The following is a 25,119-nucleotide window of genomic DNA, read 5'->3' as shown; positions in this document are numbered from 1 at the left end:
CAAATGCAGGAAAAAAAATTATGAATGGCTCTGTGAGTCAGCACTCAGCAGCAACATCCACGGAGTGTCCGCTACTTAAACGGCATGGAGGAACAGGCATTTTATTACACACTTTCTCCCTTACTGGCAGTACAATGAAACAATTCAGATGTACATATCCCATCTATTGTTGGATTTATCTGTAGTGGGTTGTAAGGCATCGCGGGCTCACCGGTGTTTAAGGGAATTAAAAGTAACCTAAAGCAAAGCAAAAAAAAGAAACCACCATACGTGTGCCCCGACGATGGCATGCCCCTTGTATAACCCATTGGCATATAACCCCTTCCGTATCATTTATCGCTGAAAAACCAAGTGCATTCAGGACCTCAGCGCAGAAAGCCACCGCACACGGACACAGCATTGCTGAAGATCATACATATATGTCGGCTGAGGCAATGTGCTATATATGATCACTATACTACAGCCTGCAGCCGCACCACACCCCCTCAAGCAACCACGTCTCCATCCCCCCTCGTTCACTCTTGAAAGCGATCTACCTATTCAAAGTCCTCAAGCCATATTGGCAAACAGCGAGAGGAACTGCACGACCTCCCCCCTCCCTGGATTCTTTACGCACACCCAGAGAAGAGGAGGAGGGCGTGGGCGGGGAGAGATGTGCATGGTCTTCCCCCTTCCCTTATTATATTCTGTGTGTCCTATAAAACCAATCTAAGATACATTAAACTTCCTTTCAGGTGAGTCCTAACAGCATAGATCCTGTGGGACTGTCCCCGTCTATAGGGCAAGCAAGCTGCTCCCTTCGCCCACACTGGCACCCTTGGAATTGCTAGAGAGTGTAAGGCACTTTCTTATAACCCTTCAGCCTATAGCCCCCTCCTTTCCCATACATAGAGGAATCCAGCAGCAGCAACCAACCCCCATCCAAACTTGTCTCCCCCTCCCCCTTCATCTCCATCTCTTTTTTTTTTTTATTCTCCTCCCCTCTTCCCCTTGTCCCTCTACCCAATCTCTCTCTCTCTTCCACCCCTCCCTGACTTTTTTCTTTCCTCCCTGCTTCTTCTCTTCCCCCAAATCTACTCTCTAATTGAGAAGCTGGGAGTCCTCCTCACGTGAGAAGTTGATTTGTAGTTTGAACACGTGGCTCATTCAAAAAGCCGGAATATTAAAGTGATCCCCCCCCCCCCCCTCTTCCTCTCGGTTTTATTTAGAGGCGGCGCCTACATTAACGTAGAGTGACATTGTCACAGTCTGCCTGCCAAAAGGATTTGGGGGAAGACAAAAAGTAGTTTTTTCCTCCTCCTTTTCCCTCCTCAGCCCGCCATTCTAGTCCAAAAGCTGTTTTTCTCCTTTTTTTTTTTTTTTTTTTTTCCGGCACATCCGGATAACAGCCCCAAATTGCTCTTTTTCCCTCTCCATTCGGTATTTGTAGTCCGGCAGCGACCACAGACCTGATTTACTCGTTTTCTCCAGCAGCGCTCACCGCCCCCTCTTTTTTTTTCACCCCCTGTGCAAACAGTACGGAGGTTTGTTTGGGTGTTTTTAGGGGGCGATTTCGTGTTTTTTTTTTTCCCCCATTTATTTTGTTTTTAAAATGAACAAGCTGTACATTGGAAACCTCAGCGAAAACGTTAGTCCCCCGGATTTGGAAAGTCTATTCAAGGATTCTAAGATCCCTTTTACCGGCCAGTTTCTGGTCAAGACTGGATACGCGTTTGTGGACTGTCCAGATGAGAACTGGGCGATGAAGGCCATCGACACCCTCTCAGGTAACTACACCGGCGGGGGAGAGCGGGGTCAGTGGTCTCCGAGGGCCCTGACCAGCACCCTGCGCAAAATCAGGGGGGGCGCGCACCCAACTTTGCTGACCTGCAGAGGTGGCCGGGAAGGTGATTTAAAGGCACGCATGCTGCAGAAGGGCCCGTGCGTGGGCAACCTCGCCCCCCTCACACTGCATTCGGCGGATGTTGTGACTAGCTCTATTAAATTAAACGTTTATCCGAGCACGTATGTTAGTGTTTGCATGGTGGTGTTATACCTAAAGGTGCAGAGACTAGGGCAGGGTTGTGTGTACCATTATCGAGCGTCTCAGTGGCTACTCCTGCACCCCTAACCCACACAGGAACCCTGTCGCTGCCGCCTCTGTATCAGGTTGCTTATAACTGTTTAGCCGGTGCTCGGATCTAGATCCGGGCAGCAACTTTGCTGGTAGCGTCGTCTCCCCATTCCCGTACAAGCCCTGGGTGTTTGCCTGTATGAACCCACCCACCGGTCCACGTTAAATAAACTGGCGTGGGTGGTGGCCCATTAAGGGTTCCATGAAAATTGCTGCTCACAAGTTTTATTAGATATAGCTTTACTATTGTGGTGGGGGGCGGTACGCGTACTGAAGTCCAAAGAAGCCCCCATATAACATGCTAAACGTAAACATGGCTAACTCCCTTCATTACTAGAGGATACATTGTTACATTCACCCCTTCCATTACTAGAGGATACATTGTTACATTCACCCCTTCCATTACTAGAGGATACATTGTTACATTCACCCCTTCCATTACTAGAGGATACATTGTTACATTCACCCCTTCCATTACTAGAGGATACATTGTTACATTCACCCCTTCCATTGCTAGAGGATACATTGTTACATTCACCCCTTCCATTACTTGTGGATACATTGTTACATTCACCCCTTCCATTACTAGAGGATACAATGTTACATTCATTCACCCCTTCCTTACCAGAGGATACATTATTGCATTCACCCCTTCCTTACCAGAGGACACATTGTTGCATTCACCCCTTCCTTACCAGAGGATACAATGTTGCATTCACCCCTTCCTTACCAGAGGATACAATGTTGCATTCACCCTTCCTTACCAGAGGATACATTGTTGCATTCACCCCTTCCTTAACAACATTGTTGCATTCACCCCTTCCTTACCAGATGATACATTGTTGCATTCACCCCTTCCTTACCAGTGGATACAATGTTGCATTCACCCCTTCCATTACTAGAGGATACATTGTTGCTGAAACGTATACAGGTGACTTTGCATTTCCTTGCCCACACCCCCTAACAACCTTCCCTGGAAACACCCCATGCCTATGTATCACTGCAGCCGAATGCAGATCCTGCCCAATGGTCAACCCACATGCCACCGATATGTGTTTAAGGGGGTTACATGGATGAACCAAACATGATTTTGTGAATTGGGGGAGCTGTGTATTGGAAATGTGTGGGGCTCATTCATAAAGAAGAAGAAAAGGAAAAAAAAGAACCCTGCAACCCACCACATGTGAACACGCAGATGACCAGATCATGAGTGTTGCTGAGCAAGTCTCCACTCCTTACTGGCTCACTCGTGTCACACTTGATTAATTTAATCTATATGCTATCGAGGACTGTGTAAGAAAGCACAGTAGCTGTTGGTTAAAGCAACCCCAGCTGCAATATGTACCATACTCAGTCATCCTTTTACAGCCAGCGATCACACACCCCTCCTCCATTTCTGGAATTTAATTATTCATTATTGCACTGCTGATCTCTCACTAGCTGCTGCTTCCTTAAAATAAATATATATAATCTCAAATGCTGTTTATATTTCCTTAATATTCTCCATCCAGTTACTCGTACATTGTATACATTTTTTAATTTTATCTGATACATTATTCAGGTTCTGGGTGTCAATTCAGATTGTAGCTACACCCCCTTTCACTATAGAAACATGTTGCATCTTCCTCTGCCTTTTTTCCCCTTGCTGAATGCAGCAGAAGCATCAGAAAGGAAGTCAATGGGGGTTGGGGGGTAAGCTGGCCTGTTTGTCTACCATTTAAACCTTGAACACTAACCTTTATATATTTATTTGTTTCAGGGAAAGTGGAGCTGCATGGCAAAGTTATAGAAGTTGAACATTCAGTTCCGAAAAGGCAGAGGTAAATAATCCGATTTAGTTTTAAAGGGAGAGCTCAGTGTAATTATTTTCTACTACCCCCATCCCCCTGGAATCTTTGAAACAATCTTATTAGTCTTGATCATAGCAGGTGGCCTATAATTTTATTATTTGCTATTCAGTAGATTTCAACATTGTCTAGATCAGTGGTAGCAAAATGGGTATGTCTATGGAATTGGAAAGTGGTGGGGGTTTTTTTTTGTAAGAGAATGACCATTTGTGGTGAAGAACAATAGTGTGTTGTCCAAAACAGAATCTAAGCATATATTCTTGTATTTGCCTACTTTAGATTTGTGTTCCATACATGAGTTCAGGTTATAGGTCATTGGTGATCTTATTCCATCCTTTAGAATGTAAGCTTTCATGAGCAGGGCCCTCTTCCCTCGTGTGCTTTTAGGTCTCTTTCTTAACCTATCTTCTCAATACTCCCTTTGACAGCACCAAATCCCTCAGTTTTCTGCCACCCACCCTGATACTTATTTTAGTGTTGCCTTGTGATGCAGCAATGTTTATATACCCTGTACTTGTCCTATATTGTATTGAATTGTAAGTCACTGTCTACTTGTTTTTGCTTATTTGTTTATTGGGCGCTGCGGATCACATGTGGCGCCATATAAAGGACAATAATAATACTCATTCTATGCTGTTGAATGTGCTTTATTTATTGTTTTGGGGACAAAAATGTGGTATGTAGCTATTCCACTAAGGCCACCCATTAACCTTATCCATTCTTCCTTGGTGGCCATTTATTGTACTCCATATATTATTTATAAATGTGCTTTTCTTTGAAATTGTGACTTTTGCACAACAAAAGTTGTAGCATAGTAAAATGATTATTTGTATCCTCTGTACATGCTGTTGCTTTGTGGTCTGTGCGTACCTGGTGGGCCTTTCACAGAGCCTTCTGCCAATTTGAGGTCTACCTGAGGGGGTGTGTGTGTGTATGTATATGTATATGTATATGTATATATATATATATGTGTGTGTATATATATATATATATATATATATATATATATATATATATATATATATATATTTTATTACTATTGTATTGTAATTGTTATGTACATTTTATATTCCCCTACATGAAACTTAAACTGGTGTATGTACTTCACCATAGACTCAAACTAAATGCATAGTCAGTACAAAATTATCATTTGCAACTAGGGTGTTGGCCTTCTGCTTTAAATCACACATTTGTAATTCTTTATTTGTTGCTAAGAAATCATGTGTGTGATAATGTTGTTACTCTTGGGGGGTGTTTATCAATGCATGGAGAGAGAAAGCACTTATGGTGCCCATACACTTGTGCGATGTGACGCGGCATCGCACCGGCAGTTCAGGTGCGATGAAATTGCGCCTGAATTGACAAAGTGATTACCATGCGATCGCATGGTAATCACGTGATGGGCACGTCACTGCCGAGTGGGAGCAGCCTCTGGCCACTCCCGGCGGGTGCCTATCGCGGATCGCAGTGCGATATATCGCATGTGTTTTTAAAAACACATGCGATCGGATAAAAAGTGCAGCACATACTATCATGAGACGCGATATTCGAGCAGCGTGCCTGCGCATCGCATGGTTCCTTAAATGTGCATACAATCTTTCGATTTCTCTCACAGATGCGGTCGAAATCGAAGGATTGTATGCCATATCTCACAAGTGTATGAGCTACGTAACCGATCAGCTCCTGTCATTTTCAAACATAGCATGTAAAATGAGTTAGAAGCTGATTGGTTAGTAGCTTTATTTGTATCCTATTTATTAGCCTCAATGCTTTGATAAATTTATTTTCATACTTGGCATAAGTATATTAATTACTTTGTTTTTCCACTATAACAGTTTATTCTAAAATGAAGTGGGAATTAAACCCCCCCCCCCCCAAAAAAAAAAAAAATACTCTTAGAGAAAAGTAGTAAATTGGTAAATCAGTGCATTTGAAGATGTTGCATACATCCAATTTCTTTGCGACAGAAACATTTATTACTGTGTACGTTCCATCATAATTCTTTCCGTTGCACAGGGTTATTTTTCAAAATTCTCTCTCTATTGGGGGATATTTATCAAAGCTTGGGGAGAGAAAATTGTGAGACATAAAGTACTAGCTAATCAGCTTCTAGCTTACATTTTACAGGCTGTGCGTGAAAAATTACAGAAGTTGATTGGTTGGTACTTTATCTCTCTCCAAGCTGGGATAAATACCCCCTTTTATGTATTTTTCTCTTACAAATACTATATGGAAATAAGCTGAAGCTGTGTAAGTGACACTCTGTTGAAGGTTAACTTTATGTACATTTTTGTTTCCTTTTGTAAGCAAGGCTTTAACGTATCTACATTATGGTTCCTATATATCGAGCACATCTGTGCTTGTAGGGTTAAATGAGGTGTGGGTGGTGGGTAAGGTCTTTGTTTGATGTTCGCATGGTAAATGTGTACCCAGTTAGAGCCCACCCACTCTGCTGGTATGTTGAAAATCTAAGGTTCATTTTTCAATGAGGCCTTCTCACAGCCGACATCTTCCGTTTTGCTGTGTTCCCACCTACCCACCCCTTCCTCCTTCTAGAGAATAGCATGGTGGTGTCATATATTTATTTATTTATTTTTAAACTTGCTAAAGTCATGGTTGCATAAAAATAGTTGAATGAAATTCAGAAAATGTCTCTTCCACCCCTTCCCTTGTGCCTCTCTCCAAACCTTTCTCGCAGATTGAGCGAATGTTCCAACTCTCTTATACCATGTGTGTTTGTGAATGCACAGCTACCCCCCTCCCCCACCACTCCTCATTAGTTTGATTCTTTCAGGAGCAGCTCAAGCTATGCATTATGGGGGCAGGGAGGGGGTTGGGAAGTGGCAATCTATATCCTCCTCGCATAAGGAAAAGGTCAAGAGGTGGTGTCAGTTAGGGTTGCCATAAAGTTGAGCTGAATTCAGAAGACCAATCATTGGAAAGTGTGCTTGATTTGTTATGCAAAGTAAAATTCTTAGGCCCAGCAGCCACTGCATTCCAAGCCATCTTGGGACTTTGGAGATCTGACGTGGACACTCCCACATTGCTGGAATGACCTTTATACCTGCTGTGAAAGGCAGGTTGGGAATATGGTACTGCAGAGGGCTTATTGAAGCATTAAAAGACACTGCTATAGAAAAGGGGGCCTTGTCAAGGTTCTCCTGATAGTGATTGCATGGGGGAGGGGATTGCTGTGTGTCATGGCTCCATCCCAGTGTTGGTTCCTGATTACACTACTGGAGTCTCCAGAGAATGTAGTAGGAATGCAGTTTTTTTTTTTTTTTCTAATGTGTGTGTGTGTGTGTGTGTAATGTTTCGACCTTAATGAATCCACAAAAGACAATTTCAGCGTGGTATTTCTATTTCCTGTAGTAAGTGTTTCAGAGCTTTAAAGGCTTGTAGTAATTATATACCATTATATTTACCGTGGACAGCATCCCCCCCGCCACCATATATCGAACACTGACTAAACTTTTATTGTTTAAGTGTGTTTAAAAATAAATAAATAAAACAGAATTGGTTGAATAACGCCTATGTAGAACAAGCAGCCACAGATTAAGAGCAGAGTATACTTGCATTTTACTGGTTGTTAGAGTATAATATAAAAATGATTTATATAGCGTATGCATATTCTGCAACACTTTACACAGAATATTTATGCATCAGTCCCAGCCCTAGTGGAGGTTACAATCTGCATTCCCTACAACTTGTGCACATAGGGAATTTTTTACCAGAAGCCAGGGAAGCTATCTGTATATTTTTGGAGTGTGGGAGAAAGTCCCACACAAGCATGGGGAGAACATGCAAACTCCAGAGTCCCCTTGGTGTGAATCCAACTCAGTACCTCAGTGCTATGATGCAGCAAGCTAATCATTGCACCACTTTGGATTGGTTTAGTGTGGTGTATACATTTAGGTTTGGTTGCTGTGCTGCATTTTGTCGTTTAAAATTGTCGTTAACTTTCCTGCTAGTCACTGTAGACTTTTTTTTTTTTCTTTCTAATGTTAGTGCAGTATATGCGTGTGTGTGTGTGTGACTAGTGGCAAGGACATGCCAGAATGGCAAGCTACAAATATTAAGCACATTGTGTAGAAATGAGCTGTATTTTCTTTTATTTATCTCCTTCTGTAAAAACCTTTGTTGTATTATCCTTTTTCCTGGTTCTCAGGAAGTATATATAATATACATATCTATGGTGTAGGAAATTGCTGGTTATATTTCTATATTCTTAAACAGAAAATGCAAAAGCCTGTATGCATCTATAGCAGGGCAACAGTTGGAGATGCTATAGTCATTTATGTAATCCATTCCAAGCAATCTGCCTGTGAATACTTGCAATCTATAAATATATACCTCTGTCCTATGTCAATAAAGCAGCTCCCATTCTGTAGGCCAGTATATATGTGGCTTAGTTACGTGTGTAGGGGGAGGGGAGGGTTTAGCAGCTAGACAGAGAACATTTTCTTTGCTTAAAATTAAAATATATATCTCTATCTCAACCTGTTTCATATTCATTAATTCTGTGGTTTGAAAAATGTGGCCATACAGAATTAAGTCAGTGCATTATCAGTTTTATTTTCAATATTTACCTATCCTAATACCTCGAAGTAACACGTATCTTATTTTGTTTGTATTTCTTTAAATGTGTTTTTTGTCCAGACCCAATGAAAATACATTTTTCACTTTCTATTTTGTCATAAATAATACTAATTTTTGTTTGTACGTCTATGCTGCAACGATTTCTTCTCTTTCGTGGAACAGCCATTTTCAAGGTGGTTTTGAAAATCTGGTTATTTTAATAGTTTAAACACATGAAGACTACACTGGCTGTGCGCTGTTCAAGTTACTGTAATATATCCAAAATGATTATTTATTTTTCTTCACAGGAATATAATTGAAAAGGTTGCATTTAAATGTCCAAATTCATTCAGTATAAATGTGGGTGAACTGTAAACGTTATGGGGCTGCTGCAGAGTTGGAAACAAGTGAAACTGCCAACGGGCAAATCTAAAGGGACATATACACGAGAAGATAAAAATGGACGATATGCACAATAAAGATAGACGTGCATATCGTCCAGTGGGCATGTACGATAAAGATCCACGGGAGCGCGCATCTTTATCAATTGTCTTTATCAACTGAACACACAGTCCAAAATAGGCTATACCTTTCAGGACTGCATGCTCAGGGCTGAAAGGGGTGACGTCACTGAACAATATCTTTCACTATATCTTTCAGTCTGTATGCTCTATATCGTTCATTCTGCTGCTGGAAATATTTCAAAGGCAAAATCCTCTTGTGTGTATGCCACTTAAGGGCCGTACAGATGGGGAGATATGTGCTGAGCAAACCGCTCAGCACACATCTCTCCCTCCGCTCAGCACAGTGCGATGTGCTGAGGGAGGGGGGAGGAGATATGGGGGGCCACTAATTTCACCTTCATGCAGGCCAATCTAGCACCAGTGATAGTGACGCGGCGGACCGCACATCGCTGTCGCCGGCACACCTACACACTGATGTGTTCCTAATTTCTAAGCAATCTTATCAGATTGCTTGGAAATTAAGTGAACGTCGCTCCATGTGTACCCCCCTTTAAAGTATGTGGAAAGATTTGGAGTTAGGAGGGGCGTGTCCTAGCTCAACTCTAGAATGCAGTGTGCAAATATATTGTCTAGTATTTTTTATTTCCCTTTGTGATAAAAATATAATGTATTTACACTTAATGCACTGCAACATGGTTTCCCTAGAAGCAAAGTTGCTGTTTTCCTTCTTCCCTCCTTCCCAGAGAGATGGGGATTCAGTTCTGTCTTCAGGCATTGTAGGTTTTCCCTTGCAACCCATATAAGTGCAAGTGAAAATTTGCAATGTCTGTACTGCTGAAAATGGGGGAAGTGATCAGCCAGGCATCCCTGCGATACCTGGTGGCACAATGCATTGAATTTAATTTGCCCCAATGTGTTTGATAAACTAATTTAGTAGTCCTAACAGGAAACATGTATTTGACACACCTTCCATTGTAAAGTTGTCTTGTAACCACAAATGTCCTGGTGCGTAATCCATATTCACTAGGACTTGTGTTTTGTGATGTTGTTCACCATCTAAGTGCTCAGTGTGATGGTCTTGTTGGAGTCCCATGTTTGATTTCCAGAGGTGGTGTGTTAAGGTTTGAGCACATTGTCCACCCCAACAGTCTTTTTTAGATAGTGCATAAAAACTATTTGGTATTAGGAGTGTTTCAGATTTCCTAGCTGATGGGAAATGGTGTCTACATGTAAGCCTCATAAGATCATGGGTATCCTGTTTAAAGGGAGAGTAAATTTTACTGAGTTCTGATTTTATGCATTTGTTCCATCTTAACCAGTGGCACCCTATGGGGTATATGCAATTAGCGGCGAATCGCGGCAATTTTTCGCCCGTTTTTTAATTCGACACCATTCGACCGTCGAATTCCGGCAAGTGGGTGCCGGAATTCAACATATTCACTAAAAAACGGATTAGACAGTCCCGCTGTCGAAAAACGGCCGATTTGACGGATTTTGATCCGATTTAAAACCCCCCCGGGAAAAAACGGTAAAAAACCCGAAAAAAATTGCGTGGGGGCCCCCTCCAAAGCATAACCAGCCTCGGGCTCTTCGAGCCGGTCCTGGTTCTAAAAATCCGGGGGGAAAAATGACAGGGGATCCCCCGTATTTTTAAAACCAGCACCGGGCTCTGCGCCTGGTGCAAAAAATACGGGGGACAAAAAGAGTAGGGGTCCCCCGTATTTTTTTACACCAGCATCGGGCTCCACTAGCTGGACAGATAATGCCACAGCCGGGGGTCACTTTTATACAGCGCCCTGCGGCCGTGGCATTAAATACCCAATTAGTCACCCCTGGCCAGGGTACCCTGGGGGAGTGGGGACCCCTTCAATCAAGGGGTCCCCCCCCCCCCAGCCACCCAAGGGCCAGGGGTGAAGCCCGAGGCTGTCCCCCCCCCTCTCCCCATCCAAGGTTCTGCGGATGGGGTGCTGATAGCCTTGTGAAAATTGAAAGAATATTGTTTTTTTCCAGTAGTACTACAAGTCCCAGCAAGCCTCCCCGCAAGCTGGTACTTGGAGAACCACAAGTACCAGCATGTGGGAGAAAAACGGGCCCGCTGGTACCTGTAGTTCTACTGGAAAAAAAATACCCAAATAAAAACAGGACACGCACACCGTGATAGTAAAACTTTATTTCACACATGTCGACACATACATACTTACCTATGTTCACACGCCGACCTCTGTCCACTTGTCCAAGTAGAATCCACGTGTACCTGTGAATAAAATTATACTCACCTGATCCAGTGTCCAGATTATAATCCACGTACTTGGCAAAAAAAAAAAACCGAACACCCGAACCAAACGGACTGAAAGGGGTCCCATGTTTACATGGGACCCCTTTCCCCGAATGCAGAGACCCCCCCCCCCCCCCCCCCCCGTGACTGCTTTCATAATTTCATATATTCTGCTGCGCTTTAAAATTGGGAGTTAACAGAGAAGCCTGTTTGCAGCTTCTTAAATGCCCGTGGCTTGCTCCATTTGGATAAAACTGGATGGCCAGAGGGAGAAGTTGCTTTAATTATCTGTGTTTGAATATCTGTTTACGGAAGCTAACTTTTTGTTTTGTTTTTGATCAGACATCCTTTATACATCCATGCTCCCTCATAGCAATAGATGCAGTATAATTCCTTCAGATCTTCTGACTGACTTTTTTTTTTTTTTTTTTGAACAGCGAAAGACTAGAACCACTTTGCTCTTTATCTATTAAGTGTACTGCAGATAAGTAATACAGACCGACATGATGTAACATCAGGGGGCAGGTTCTCCAGAACTGTACTGATTATTTAATCAGCCAGTAGATGCACTATGGAGGGGAATGAGTTAATCTTCATATTCTCACTAATTCAAGTTTAACTCAAATCTGGAAGATTACTTATACTTTCATTTTCTTTTTCTAAATGTATACAGGCTTCCTTATAGGGACAGTAGAAACTTGTACCTTCTACAGCAGTGGTGGCCAACGCGTGGCTCTTGAGCCACATGCGGCTCTTTCTTTATTCAAATGTGGCTCCCAACACTCGGTCACGTGACCACAAGAGTTCTGTAAACCGCTGCACTCCAGCCAGCCAGACATGCAGCAGCATTATGTAGACTGAGAACTGAGGGAGCCAAATACACAGGCGGGTGCTGGCTGGAGTGACACAGGTGGGTGCTGGCTGGAGTGACACATGGGGGACTGAAGTGTATTATGGGAATCTGGCTTTTTCAATTATTTGATGTAGAAGTGGCTTTTTCATTGTATTTTATGTTGGATCTGGCTTTTTCAATGTATTTTAGACCAGGGGCGTGGCCTAGCAGGCACAAGGCCACGCCCCATTTTTGTAAGTGCGCCTTCGGCTTGAAGTCGGCTCTTTGATGTGCCTAACAAGATTTCTTGGCTCTTTGTCTGTGACTGGTTGTCCACCCCTGTTCTACAGTATGTCCTGGATATACATGTGTATCATGAATGAATGAAAATTACATAGGGTGGTATATCTAAAAGAAAAATTCCACCATCACAAATATCAAGTTTTTGTTGCTTTTAAAGCCTATATATTTTGAAGATTAATTGCTGCCTTTTTATTTAGTTGAGCTGATTGTTGTAGTTTGATTCTCATAGCCAGAGAGGCAACATGTGGCACTCCAGATGGAGATCTGCTAGTCGCAGCATGCCACAGTTATGGTTATATTCCTTTAAATGGGGCCATTGCATTCCTGAGCTAAGGTCACGTTTGGCAAAGAGGGTGTGTGTCTTTTGTATGAACAGTCATTCAATGGGTTTGCTTGATTTTGTATCCCTAATTTTAATACTATTATCACTGATGATGAAACATGGTCTGAAATGTAAATGTTCGTGTTTTTTTTTTTTTTTTTTTTTTACTTTGTTGGTTCTTATTTTATTTTGTGTATGTGTAAATACATTTAACTTTGCAGACATGAATGATGCATTTGTTAAACTGTTTACTTGTGTGTGTCATTTTGTTGATTCATGATCAAGAGCTGCTGAATGTTCTGTATGTCTGTATAAATATTCTACATCCTATGAAAATTACACTAGAACCGAGTACAACAAATAAAACTTAAGTAGTGCTCTTTCTGCAGTGTGACTATAAATCGGACTTTGTTCACATTTTCTTTGTGGTTACTTCTTATCTTAACCCATTGTTCTTTGTATTTATGATATGTAAATTCTTTGTCTATATGACTTCTCCAATAAACATTTACAAAAACTAATAAATTAGTGGCGCTCAAAATGCTTCTATATTCCAGCCCAGTGTTAAGTTGTTTTTTGAAAGGAAGCTGAGAACACTGGGTGGTGTACACATGCAAATCCTATTTAGATTTTTCCTGCTGGATGATGACCGTTGCTACTATATGGCAAATAGGAAATCTATTTATAAGGGAACACAAGGTGTATACATGCTTATTTTAGATAGTTTGATAGTGACGACATATCCCTCTATTTTACCAGCAGCTGCGGATTAGGGACCAAAAGTGGATATGGGGGAAGTAAACCTAAACTGTAGGAAGAGGAATATATTCTGCAGCATTATTCATAAAAATGAACCAATGCTCCAATGTAAACATAAGTATCTATATATTATATAAAATAGTGTATGTGTGTGGGACACATACAATTCTAGTGCTTTTTTTCAGATGGTAAGAAAACATAAAAGTAACAAATATATTGCTGTGTAGTAAACACTAGTGTCCCTGTGACTCTGTAGGAAGCATTTGACAATATGTAGTTGATCGATAATCCGCTCATCCAATATAATAAAAGGCTAACGCTGCTCCTCACATCTATGGGGGGATTTAAGTGCTTTGCATGCCAGAGGCCCCTAGATGGCGCCCGACAGAGCACTTCAAGTGTTGCTCCATTTGGGTGACATTACTGTTATGAAGTCAAGTGACCATATTCTGCAGGGAAGCACTGATTTTAGGGTAGTATGATGATTAGTATCAGCAGGTTCACTTCCCACCATGGCCCTAACTGTGTGGAGTTTGTATATTCTCCCCGAGCCTGCGTGGGTTTCCTCCCACAGTCCAAAAATATACTGGTAGGTCAATTGACTTCTAACAAAATTTACCCTAGTGTGCAAGTATGTGTGTGTATATTAGCAGACAAGATGGGCCAAGTGGTTCTTATCTGCGATTTGTAGGTTTCAATGTAAAGATATCATTGGCAGTATAAAATTGCAGGCCTGTCCCGTGCTTATATTTCAGTAAATGGCCCAGTAGCAGTGTCACAGCGCACCAAAAGGATGTGGACTGCTTGTCCTAAGGTTTAGATGAGAGCCTGGAAGCTTGTGGGATGGACAGCTATGTGGTATAGTGTATTTGGTTTAAAAATGGCTCTCCATTATTTCTTTATAAAGTTATTTATATAGTGCACATATTCATCATTTGATATAGGCACCCACTTGGGTTCTGTTGTGTTTTTTTTTTATTTTATTTTTTGGTCATCCGAAAATTAACCTAATATATTTTTGGAATGTGGGTTTAAACATGAGCACCCTAAAGAAACCCACACAAACATGGGAATAACATATATGGGGCGATTCAAATGTTTCTATGGGCGCCCATCAGATCAATTCAATTGTTGCTGTCATCGGGCGCCCAAATAGACTGGGAATACCATTTTAAAGTCCAAACTACGGACTTTGCACACATTTCTTCTTGCACCTCGAGAGGCTGCGAGATGGAATGTCTCCTCTGCGGTTATCAGGCATCTAAATCGAGCAACCCCAACGAGTGGGAATAGCCCTGTTGCGCCAGGATTCTGGCCGGGGGCATTGCAGGGCGTCGGGATTCGGGCGTAGGTATCCTGACTGCCAGGATCTCAACAGCTGGGGAATTAAAATGCATCCCGCTGGATACCATGCACTATTGGGGTACTCTGATGACAGGAGTTGGGAAATATTGCACTACGCCGTCAGTACTGAGGTATATATTGGTACATAGATTTAGAGCAGAAAAAATAGTTGTTTAATTTAGTGAAGGTGTACAGACAGCGTGATATCTATTCTATAACTCTGGACAAATGTCAGATCAATAGGGGGAATTCAATTGTATCCCTGCGGCTGCCTGCGCCCCCTACCCCAAGATCTCCTTTACTTCATATGGCTGATCAGGTGCAATAAACAGTTGAATCTCCCCCACTGTAATTATATTAAACAGTCACATGTTAAAGTTCATTCCCTTGAGATTGGAGAAGTTTTAACTGTAGTTGATATAAATATATAAAAATAATTGGTGCTCTACATCTCAATTGTGATATCTATACCTCATATGTTGGCTTTTGTCCAGTACAACTTACCATAACATAAACCATTATTCCTGTGCTGATTCAGCAGGAAGCAAAGCAGGTTATTTACTAAACGTTTTGGAGCTGCTACAGCACTTTGCAAGGTTTTAACCAGCCTCATAGTTTAGTACTTCAGCCTAGAGCACTAGGTTACATAGTTTATTTTTATAACAAAGTGTAATGCAGAATCAATGCAGAAATAAAATGAAAGTGAAAGCTTGCATGTTAATTTGCCATATTGCAGTGTATGGCATTGTTCCTCCTACAGTAACAGCATTGGTACCACAGAACAAATCACCATGACGACTGTGGAACAGTGTTGCACATGGGATTTGCTGATCTTTCTAGTGTGTTCTGTGTTCCATTCAGGGAAAGTGAGGAAAATTTCAGAGTATCCAACCCCCCTCTGGGGGCATAAATCAGAATGTACATCATAACCATGTTTCCCTCATGGAAGCAGGACTTGTGGTGGTGTGCTGCTCGAGCTATTCATCTCTCTCATACATGGGATGTGAAAGCCTGACTGGATAGGTGGGTATTACGGTGCTCTGTTTAAAATGAACGCACTTCCAGCACTATTGGGTGTGAAAGATGCAGAGTACAGTTTGTCTTTTGGTGTATGTAATGGAAAATTAATTGTTAGGGACTTTGGGGTACGTGTAATAGCTTGTGAGATGTCTGAGGTTTATTTAGCCTCTAGATCATGGGTCTTCATCCTGTGGCCCTCCAGCTGCTGTGAAACTACACATCCCAGCATGCCCTGCCACAGTTTTGCTATTAAGGTATGCTAAAACTGAGGCAGGGCATGCTGGGATGTGTAGTTCCACAGCAGCTGGAGGGTCGCAGGTTGAAGACCCATGCTCTAGATTGTAGTAGCATTTCTTTAAAAGGCATAATCAGGTTGGTCTTGCCTTTTAAAATGATAAAATCCACTTTTAAGTCTAGTGGCTAAATCCGACGTCTTGCGGCTGCCTGCAACTCACTGGCTTTTATGCATACTGCTTGTTCTGTTGTGTGTCTTTTTGCAGGTTGGTGTAGTTGCTTTTTTTAGCATGACATTTTCTTAAAGAAAATGTACATTAGTATTTGAAGTTCCTGTTTTACCATGGTCTTTTCTGCAGTTTGTACATTTATTAATAAAGTTATTTATGATTTTTATTTTAGACTAGTGTTTCACAACCTTGGTCCTCAAAACACATTAATCAGTCCAGGTTTTAGTCATAGCCATGCTTGAGCACAGATGGTTAAATCAAAATAACAGAGGTACTAATAAGTATAGCTATCCTTAAAACCTGGACTGTTAGTGTACCTTGGGGACCGTGATTGGGAACCCCTGTTTTAGTCCAACTTCAGCTTTCAGTATTTTCAGCTTATTTTTAAAGCTCGAGTGTTTGTTTGCTTAGCTACTGTAATTTTTGCATTCATTTTATCAGTTTACTTCAATGTAATTCTGAATATTTTTTTTTTTGGAAGGGGGGGGGGGGTGCGCCCAAAGTAATCGCCCAAAGTAATCGCCCATAATCAATTCAATTATTGCTCTGATCTGGCGCCCATTGCTTCATACACGCCCAAATATGTATACAGGGTTTAGCCATAAATAGCAGCTAATCTTCGCTAAAGTCCTGGCTAGGTGCCTAAACCACGGAGTTTGCACCTCCAGGAGGCTGCAAGAAGAAATGTCTTCCCCATGGTTAATGGGCATCTAAACGAAGCAACAATTGAATTGTTCTGTTTTGAGCACCCGAGTAGTAGCCACAGGGGAAACGGCTGAATAACCCCCCAAGAAAGAAAAGTGAATTTACCTTGCCATTAATATCTACCTACAAGTACCATGTAGGCAGTGTGGAAAATGTTAATGCATTCATTAAGTTATTCATATTGTGTACACATTTCCAGTCCCTTCGGAGACTGCTTAGTTGTTTGTAAGTGCCATTGGGACATTTAATAATGCAATCTATAGTCCTTACCACATGGACATACCACACACATTCTATTGGGTTTTGGTTATTTTTTGAAAACCCACACAAACATAGGGCTCTATTCAATTCAATGATGTTAATAGCGCCGGGAAGGAGGTCCCGGATCTTTTCAAACAACCGTGATGTTAAGCCCAACTAGAGGATATCGGCTTGCACCCCTCCTAAGGTGCAAGCAGAAATCCGACTATCTAGTGCCACAATGCTGTTTTCTGCCTTTAGCGCAGCACAAACAGCATCGCGGCAGGCACTTTAGTTGTGAGAACCTCCACTCTCTGATTTAACATCCAGTTTAAGGCGCAAGAAGTGGCATCTCTAGACTAGCAATGAGGACAATTTAATAACTCCGAAACGTCCTTCCTCATGATATTAACATTACATAGAATTGAATCGAGCCCGTAGAGAGAACATACAAACTCTACTATAGCTATCTATGTTCCCATTGAAGGCTTCTGTCTTGGCGGTTGTTCTGTGTCTTAACATGGTTTTATAGTTTGAAGCTCTATAAGATGTTATATTGTATTTCCCAATAAAGGTAACTAATGAGGTTTGCAGTGTGTGCAGTCAGTATGCGTATTTTGTGTTGCATAATATCTTTGCTTTAATTGCAATTTGTGTGGGGCATACATGTCTGATGCAGTAGTAAACACTATACATTTGTAGGCATTTTACATTATCAATGTTATACTAATCGATTAAAAAAATGAACACTTCATTTGCTTGTGATGAAGTGTTAAGTCACTCAAATCTTTAAATAGGGTTAATGGCATTTTGTTCCAACATTCACATGGGTTTTCTTTTTGGTTGTCAATCTTCAAATAGTCTGTTGCCCAAATTATTGACTGCTACTCTGTTGGCTGGGTGCTTTGTTTGAAAAAATAAATAAATAAAAATATATAATAAACATTGCCTTTTATATGTATGTCTAAGACTTGTTTAAAATGACAACACATTTTATGTGTGTTGGAAGCACTGCACCTTGCAGAGGATATGCATATAGTTTTTAGGCACTTGTGTTCTGGAGTCTACAAATGATCATTGAAAAAGTCAGTGTGATTTTGCTAGACTACCTTGGTGATCCATAATGCAGTGGTGTTCAAGGCACCCCAACAGTCCAGGTTTTAGGGATGTCCCTACTTGTACAGAGATGCTATAATCAAACTGACTGAGGTACTAAAGTCACCTGTGCCTAAGTATGATATCCTTAAATACTGGACTGTTGGGGTGCCTCGAGGATCGTGTTTGGGAACCGCTGCCATACTGATGATGATGATGATGATATTGCTGTGAGCAGTTAATTATACAATATTTGAAAGTATTGGGACCAATGTGATGTTTGCTTTACAGTGAGATATATGTTTGGAAGTCAAGAAATGTGGGTAGAGTTTTTTTTTTTTTGTTTTTTTTTGGAGCCTGGTATTGGTGTTTGCATTTATACGGACACTCTCTGTATATTAATCCATAACAGAAAAATAAGAACATTTCCTGGGTTCCTTCCTGGATACTAGCAACTGTTCATTTTGCTCCTGATGGACTGTGTATTAAATAGTTTATGAAAATATCTTACTTTAAATGATCCCATACATCAGCATCAGTTGGAGCAATTGGGTGTTTTGCAGATGATTGTGTAAAAAAAACTAAAACTGTATGGGGTTCACAGATGGCAGATTATGATCAAAAAGTTATTGTAATTGGTGAATACGATTTTTTTTTTTTAACGTGTTGCATTTCACATATCAATTGCGGCTATAGATTGCTAGTATATGGTAACAAACTAGTTTGCAGACGGTTGTTGGTAAAATAATGAGCCTTTCAAGCTTGCCAGATCTGTATTTGCTGAAAATGGGGGTTATTCAGAGTTGTTAGCAATTGGGGAAAACCATGTTGCACTGCAGGTGGGGCAGATGTAACGTGCAGCGTTTTTGTGTTGGGTTTGTTCTAACTGAAATTTAAATTGCACTGTAAAATAAAGCGGCCATTATTTACTATGTACAGAAACAATATACCCCACCCAAATCTAAAGCTGGCCATACACTTATGTGACTTTTCGGAAGGGAGATGTCGCATACAATCACCATTGAATCGCCCGGCAGCAGTATCGCATATGATACATCGTGTGCAGTCCTTTTGCATACAATGGGGTCAATTCTATTCGGCAACTAAAGAATAGCGCCGGGAATTAGCTCCCGACGCTATTCAATTCAGCTAAAGTTAAGTTGGCGATGTCCCGTTCTCGCCGACTTAACAGGTAGTTTTGTCGGGAGAACGGGCATTCTCCGACTTAACTACCCGGCGCGAGGCTGATTCCCGACAGAATCAGCCTCGCGCCGGCCGCGAGGCAGCACTTTTGTCGGGTTTATTCTCTCATCCCCCGGGGATGAGAGAAGAATTCCCGACAATTGCGGGCAACTAGTAGCAGAATTGAATAGCGTCGGGAGCTAATTCCCGGCGCTATTCTTTAGTTGCCGAATAGAATTGACCCCAATGTGTCGCATGCGACCCCAGCCAAGGCTGCCGGTACGATATATTTATAGTGCAGTACTTCTGATCTAGGGGCTCCGATATGATGCTCACGGCACTGCAGATCGGATTGGACGTAAAACACATGCAATTTGCCTGTTTTCTTTATCTGATTGATCAGCCCGAAACTCCTGAATCGGATGAAATCGGGCAAAATCGCACTAGTGTATGGGCACCTTAATTGTTACATCTGCCTCGCCTGCAGTGCAACATGGTTTTGCCCAATTGCTTACTTTTTTTGTTTTGCTAACAACTTTAAATAAGTCCTAATATCTGCAAATCACTGAGAAATATTTGCAGTGGCTTAGGAAATGTATGGTGGCTGTGCCTATTGGAAATGGCAATGCTTCCTGTGCCACAAGTGTAGTTCTCATTTTCATGCTGATTCCTGACCAGATGCTTTAGTAAATGAGAGAGGCTACCTTTCTTGCTTGCATGCATTTTCTTGCTGAGGTCGTGTTTGCTGCTGTCATGTTTAAGTACCACAGTCCAGTCTTCCCTTCATTCTGCTTTACGTTTCAGCAAGGTTAACTATGCTATTGAACAGCTCATTTTTAGATCTGTTGCCTAATGTTACCAGTATGTTACCTATCTTTCATGTCCTCCTACCAGAGCGTATTTACCCCCCCACCCCCCTTCTTTCTGTTCAGCAGTGTGTGTTTTTAAGTAGTTCTAAAAACATTCAACAATGCAAAGGGGTGCATGAATGTCACACAACTGCTGGCGTGTGAGAGTTGCAGCTCTGCTTTGGTGTGTGTGTGTGTGATGAGCCTGGAAAATGGATAATGGGTACTGTGTATTCCCATGAACAGTTTGAACCTATCTGGGTAGGGTGTGTTTTTTTTATTTTTTTTTGTTCCCCCCCCCCCCCCCCCCAAAAAAAAAAAGTGTGGCGGTCCCCTCACCCCCCTTCATTTGAAAACTGGCTATTTTAACATAAGTTTTTAGAATGCCAAAAAACTTACTAGCTTAATTAGAATTTCTGTAACTACTCAAGTCTAACAGAGACTGTGCTCATGTGTCAATCTGAAGTTTTAGTGAGAAAATAGTGGAATGTGTATCCTTTTTCCAGAAGTGTATTCAGGTGTATAAATTTTTTTTTTTTTTTTTTATTGAGCAGGCATTGGTTTAAAATTCATAGACACTTGCCAGGGTTTCCTAAAATGCCCCTCCAACTCCAGGCTTCTATAAAGGACTCTCAAACACCAGACTACCTCTCCTTCAGTGGTTAAATAATTGTACTAGACCCCACAAAAGTTTGCCATAATGGGTGACTATTATTGCCTGTCTTTGACTACCATCAGAAAAAAGATTAAAGTAGCATAAAAAGGTTCAAGTTTGTTTTTACGTAATATTTAATGCTTATAGAATCCAGTATGTAAGTTTTGACGTTTTGTATCCTCAACATAAATACAGTCATACTGATTATACCTGTAGCACCTCCCTAACCTCTTGTACAAAGGATTATTAAATTTCTTATATAGTGCAGCATATTCCATTGCGCTTTACAATTAGAGCAACAGTAATAGAACAAAACTGGGCAAAAACAGACAGACATAGAGGTAGGAAGGCCCTGCTCGCAAGGATTGAGAATGTCTTCCTTGTAAAATGTAGATATCCCTGTTGTAGATGCATAAAATGCTGGAACCCCCTCAATGTGTGTGGTACATATTACTGCAACTGCAAAAAAAAGTCCCTTCCGGAAGCAGTAGAACTCGTGTGTTTTTGAAAAAAAAAAAAAAAGAGGAGGGGGGGGGGGGGGGTTGGAGTAGGTCTGTGAACATATATAAACACCACTGTTCACTGCATTTTACGACATGTGACTGGCTGATATGCTGATCTTCTGACACTGAGCAAACTGTAAATCACAACTCTAAGCAAAAATGATCTCCATGTGCTAGCGGACAGGTAAAACGCACTTTAGGTTACAGAAACACAAAATTTTTACAGTGTAATGCAATCTTGTTTGTTAGTGTTTACTAAGCGCATAAGGGGATGCATGAAGGGGACTCTGATTCCAATGTGTTGATTTGAGAGAAATGCAAGTAAATGCAGCAGGGCGGTATCGGAAAATGCTACTGAAACGTTCAACTGCAAATACAGATGGGTAGGGGACATTGTATTCTGAAGATGTACATGCATTTGTCTTTACTTTCCACCTGCTATGGCTGAATTTTGACTTATCAAAATTTTTTACAATGGTGGCAGATGTGTGTATAGACTTTTGCAGTGGGGGCGTGGTGTGTTGTTGTTTGTTTTATTTTTTTATCCCCTTTACCCTTCGTCTGAGACTTCTTCATGAATTGGATTTCCATCCTTACTCACAACAGTCTAGTAAAATGTCAGCTAGGTTGAGCTAAGGTCTACAAGATGCCATTGTTACGGGAACAGTTCCTATGTAAAACCCACAATGAAGGCCTGTTTTGTAGCCTGCTCCTACATCATTTGTGGCTTTCACTCTCTCACTGCCACACTCCTTCAACAAGGTTTTACTGTGAAACGTTACCATAAGCACTGCCTATAAACCCAAGATTTACAATCACTCTCAATATTCTTTTTCATAGTGGGTGTACACATTGCCATACTTGTACTCTGTTGCTGGTGATTAGATATACGTAGTTATGCTAAGGTCAGATTCATGTGAGATTCTATCACCAGACAGGCGTATCTGTTACACCACTCGTTGTTTTGTAGCAAATCTATAAATAAATATATTAAAATAGGTGTATGTAGAATATGTAATTTTTTACTTTCAGTGAGGATTGTTCACTCCCCTCAAATCAATATACCTATATTTTTGTTGGTCTCTGTAGAGTGTTTAGTGTTTTGGGTTTTTTTTTTTGTAAATATTTTTTTCCCCTCCCCAGTGAAAAAAATTGTGTTATCAGAATCCTGCAGATCTGAATTTACACCATTAAATTCTCCCATCTTAAAGCGCCTGTGTTGTGCTTTGCATCTTGTTCATATTTGAAATTACGATTTTGAAACCTTTTTAAACAGTGTAATTGTGGTCTAAAAAAAAAAAAAAAGAAGAATGCTCACAAACTAGAGCAAAACAGGACTTGAAATAACACTGCCACTTGCAACGCTACCAAACCATTGATCTTATAAATTGGGCCCCACCGTTCCCAAGGCAACGTAAGCTGCTGCACTTCCAAAATGGGCAGGATTATATAGCTCTTGGTGGTGGGGGAAGGGGTGTAAGAGGAAACTTGGCATCCTGATGTTTAATGTAAAGGAAGTTGACATACACATGATTGTGAAGTGTAAACGTGGGTCTGCTGGGATCATTGTTAAGGGGATGGGGCTACGTGGCCATCAATAGCATGTGGTGGATCTTTGATGCATAAGGGTGGTGGTAAAAAAAAACAAAAAACTGAAAATAGAATCCCTGCAGTGTGTTATCTGACTACTGTTTCTGATCTCTGGTGGAACACTTGTAAAATCAGTGCACTTTCTTTTTATTTTGGTCTGTATACGATTGATAATCAAAATTTAATTTTTCTTTTTTTTTTGCCGCTGTTCTGTGGAAATGTTGCATACAAATCCTTGGCTCTTTTCATAGGTTTAAATAATTTCGATGTGTGTAATTTAGAGTATTCTTAAACAATAGGTCTGTTTCAAAGTGCACCAGTAACAGTGCAATCTTACATTTGCAAATATTACTTGGTATAATGCGGAATATGAAGGGATGTATGTTCGGGTTTGCAACGTGCAGGCTTTTGCCCCGTCCCCAAAACAAAAAAATAAATAAACGAGCCTGGAATCTATAGCTGGGGAAAAATATATGTACATCTTTAATCTTGTCACAGCTAAATGTTCTCATTAGTGTTTAATAGAAATTGTATGGCCAGATCCGATTATAACTATGACTAAAATGGTGCTTGTGTTACAAAATTTCATCAAGGAACTAGGTGAACAATAGTGTACACTTAGGTTCAGGTGGGGATTGAGGCTGGTGTTGCCAGGACTACAGAATAATGGTTTAACTACAGAAACATTAGGGGACTGGGTTTGGCAAGTCTTGGATGTTCTCCTCACCCATTAATGCTTGCACTCCTGCGTGTCTGCATTGCAGCAGCTCTCCTGCCATTGGGTGCTGTGTGTTGAGAGCCATTGTAGCCCTGTTTTTGGTTACTTGTTGTAACTATGGCCGTTCTATCCTCTGAAATGTTACAGTAACTATTCAACTCTGCAACTCTTATTTGCTGCTTTCTCAAAGAGCCATTTTGTATCTGTTTCCTACATATGTACATTAACTTCATGGTTGTGTTATGCTTGGTCATCTGGTTATGTTCACATTCACAAGAATAGACAAAAATGTAACAAAATGACTATTGCTTGTAATTAGAAAAGTAATACAGTACAGTTGTTTTTAAATTATTATTATTTATTATTATTATTATTTATTATTATTATTATTATTATTATTATTATTTTTATTTCATAGCGGAAACTGCCAGAACAGCTGCAATTTTAATGCAAGGTCCACATTTGAATATTCAGGTTAAAAATGTAAAAGGTGGCATTGCATCTTTGGTGTGAACGGTATTCCTTTTCAGTGCATTAAATAGCACGCCACTGAAACAATTAACTGAAGCTATGCAGATTGACTGCAATGGTGAACATAGATATAGCTTGGAATATATTGATCTTCCCTTTTTTTTTTTTTTTTTTTTTTTTTTTCCCCTTGGTTTTTTTTTTTGTCCTATGCTGTACCTTGTTGACACATAATTAGTTCCACTCGGATGCAAAAATAAGCTCTTTCAGGTTTGAGCTGCAATTTGGTTCTGTTAAGTGCAGCATAAGAAGGGCAAGGTGTGAGCTTGTGTAAGTGCATACTAACAGTAGTCAAGATTTGTGGCCATGGCCTATTAATGTGTGTCCTTCCGCTAGGGATGTTGAGTGTTGTGGTGGTTTTACCTTTTCAAATTCAATTTGAGGCCATTCACAGTACGAGACGCACCAGTGTAATACTCATAGGGGTCGATTCAATTCGGCAACTTATGAATAGCGCCGGGAATTAGCTCCCGACGCTATTCAATTCAGCTCCAGTTAAGTCGGCGATGGCCCGCTCTCGCCGGCTACACAGGTTGAATTGTCGGGAGAACGAGCATTCTCCGACTTAACTCCCCGGCGCGAGGCTAATTCCCGACAGAATCAGCCTCGCACCGGCCGCGAGGCAGCACTTTTGTCGGGTTTCTTCTCTAATCCCCCGGGGATGAGAGAAGAATTGCCGACAATTGCCGGTAACTAGCAGCTGAATTGAATAGCGTCGGGAGCTAATTCCCGGC

At 41.1% G+C, this 25,119-nt stretch overlaps 1 protein-coding gene across 2 annotated transcripts in view; it reads left to right on the top strand.

Moving 5' to 3' along the window:
- Nucleotides 1-733: 733 nt before the first annotated feature.
- The window catches only part of IGF2BP3 (insulin like growth factor 2 mRNA binding protein 3), a 343,371-nt gene continuing 318,985 nt past the window's right edge, over nucleotides 734-25,119 (top strand). The window contains exons 1-2 of one of the 2 annotated variants that reach the window (XM_063921725.1): nucleotides 734-835; nucleotides 3,873-3,933. Coding sequence is in view for 1 of the 2 variants with exons in the window: in XM_063921724.1 (XP_063777794.1) it covers nucleotides 1,592-1,766; nucleotides 3,873-3,933 (236 nt within the window). In the remaining variant the exon portion in view is untranslated. Of the gene's footprint in view, nucleotides 836-855; nucleotides 1,767-3,872; nucleotides 3,934-25,119 lie in introns of those variants that run through there. The other variant, XM_063921724.1, reaches the window with a different exon arrangement.

The sequence above is a fragment of the Pseudophryne corroboree genome, chromosome 5, assembly GCF_028390025.1.
Source record: "Pseudophryne corroboree isolate aPseCor3 chromosome 5, aPseCor3.hap2, whole genome shotgun sequence".
Classification (NCBI taxonomy): Eukaryota; Metazoa; Chordata; class Amphibia; order Anura; family Myobatrachidae; genus Pseudophryne; species Pseudophryne corroboree.
Note: the sequence above shows the minus strand (reverse complement) of the source record. Positions and strands in the feature narration are given on the sequence as shown.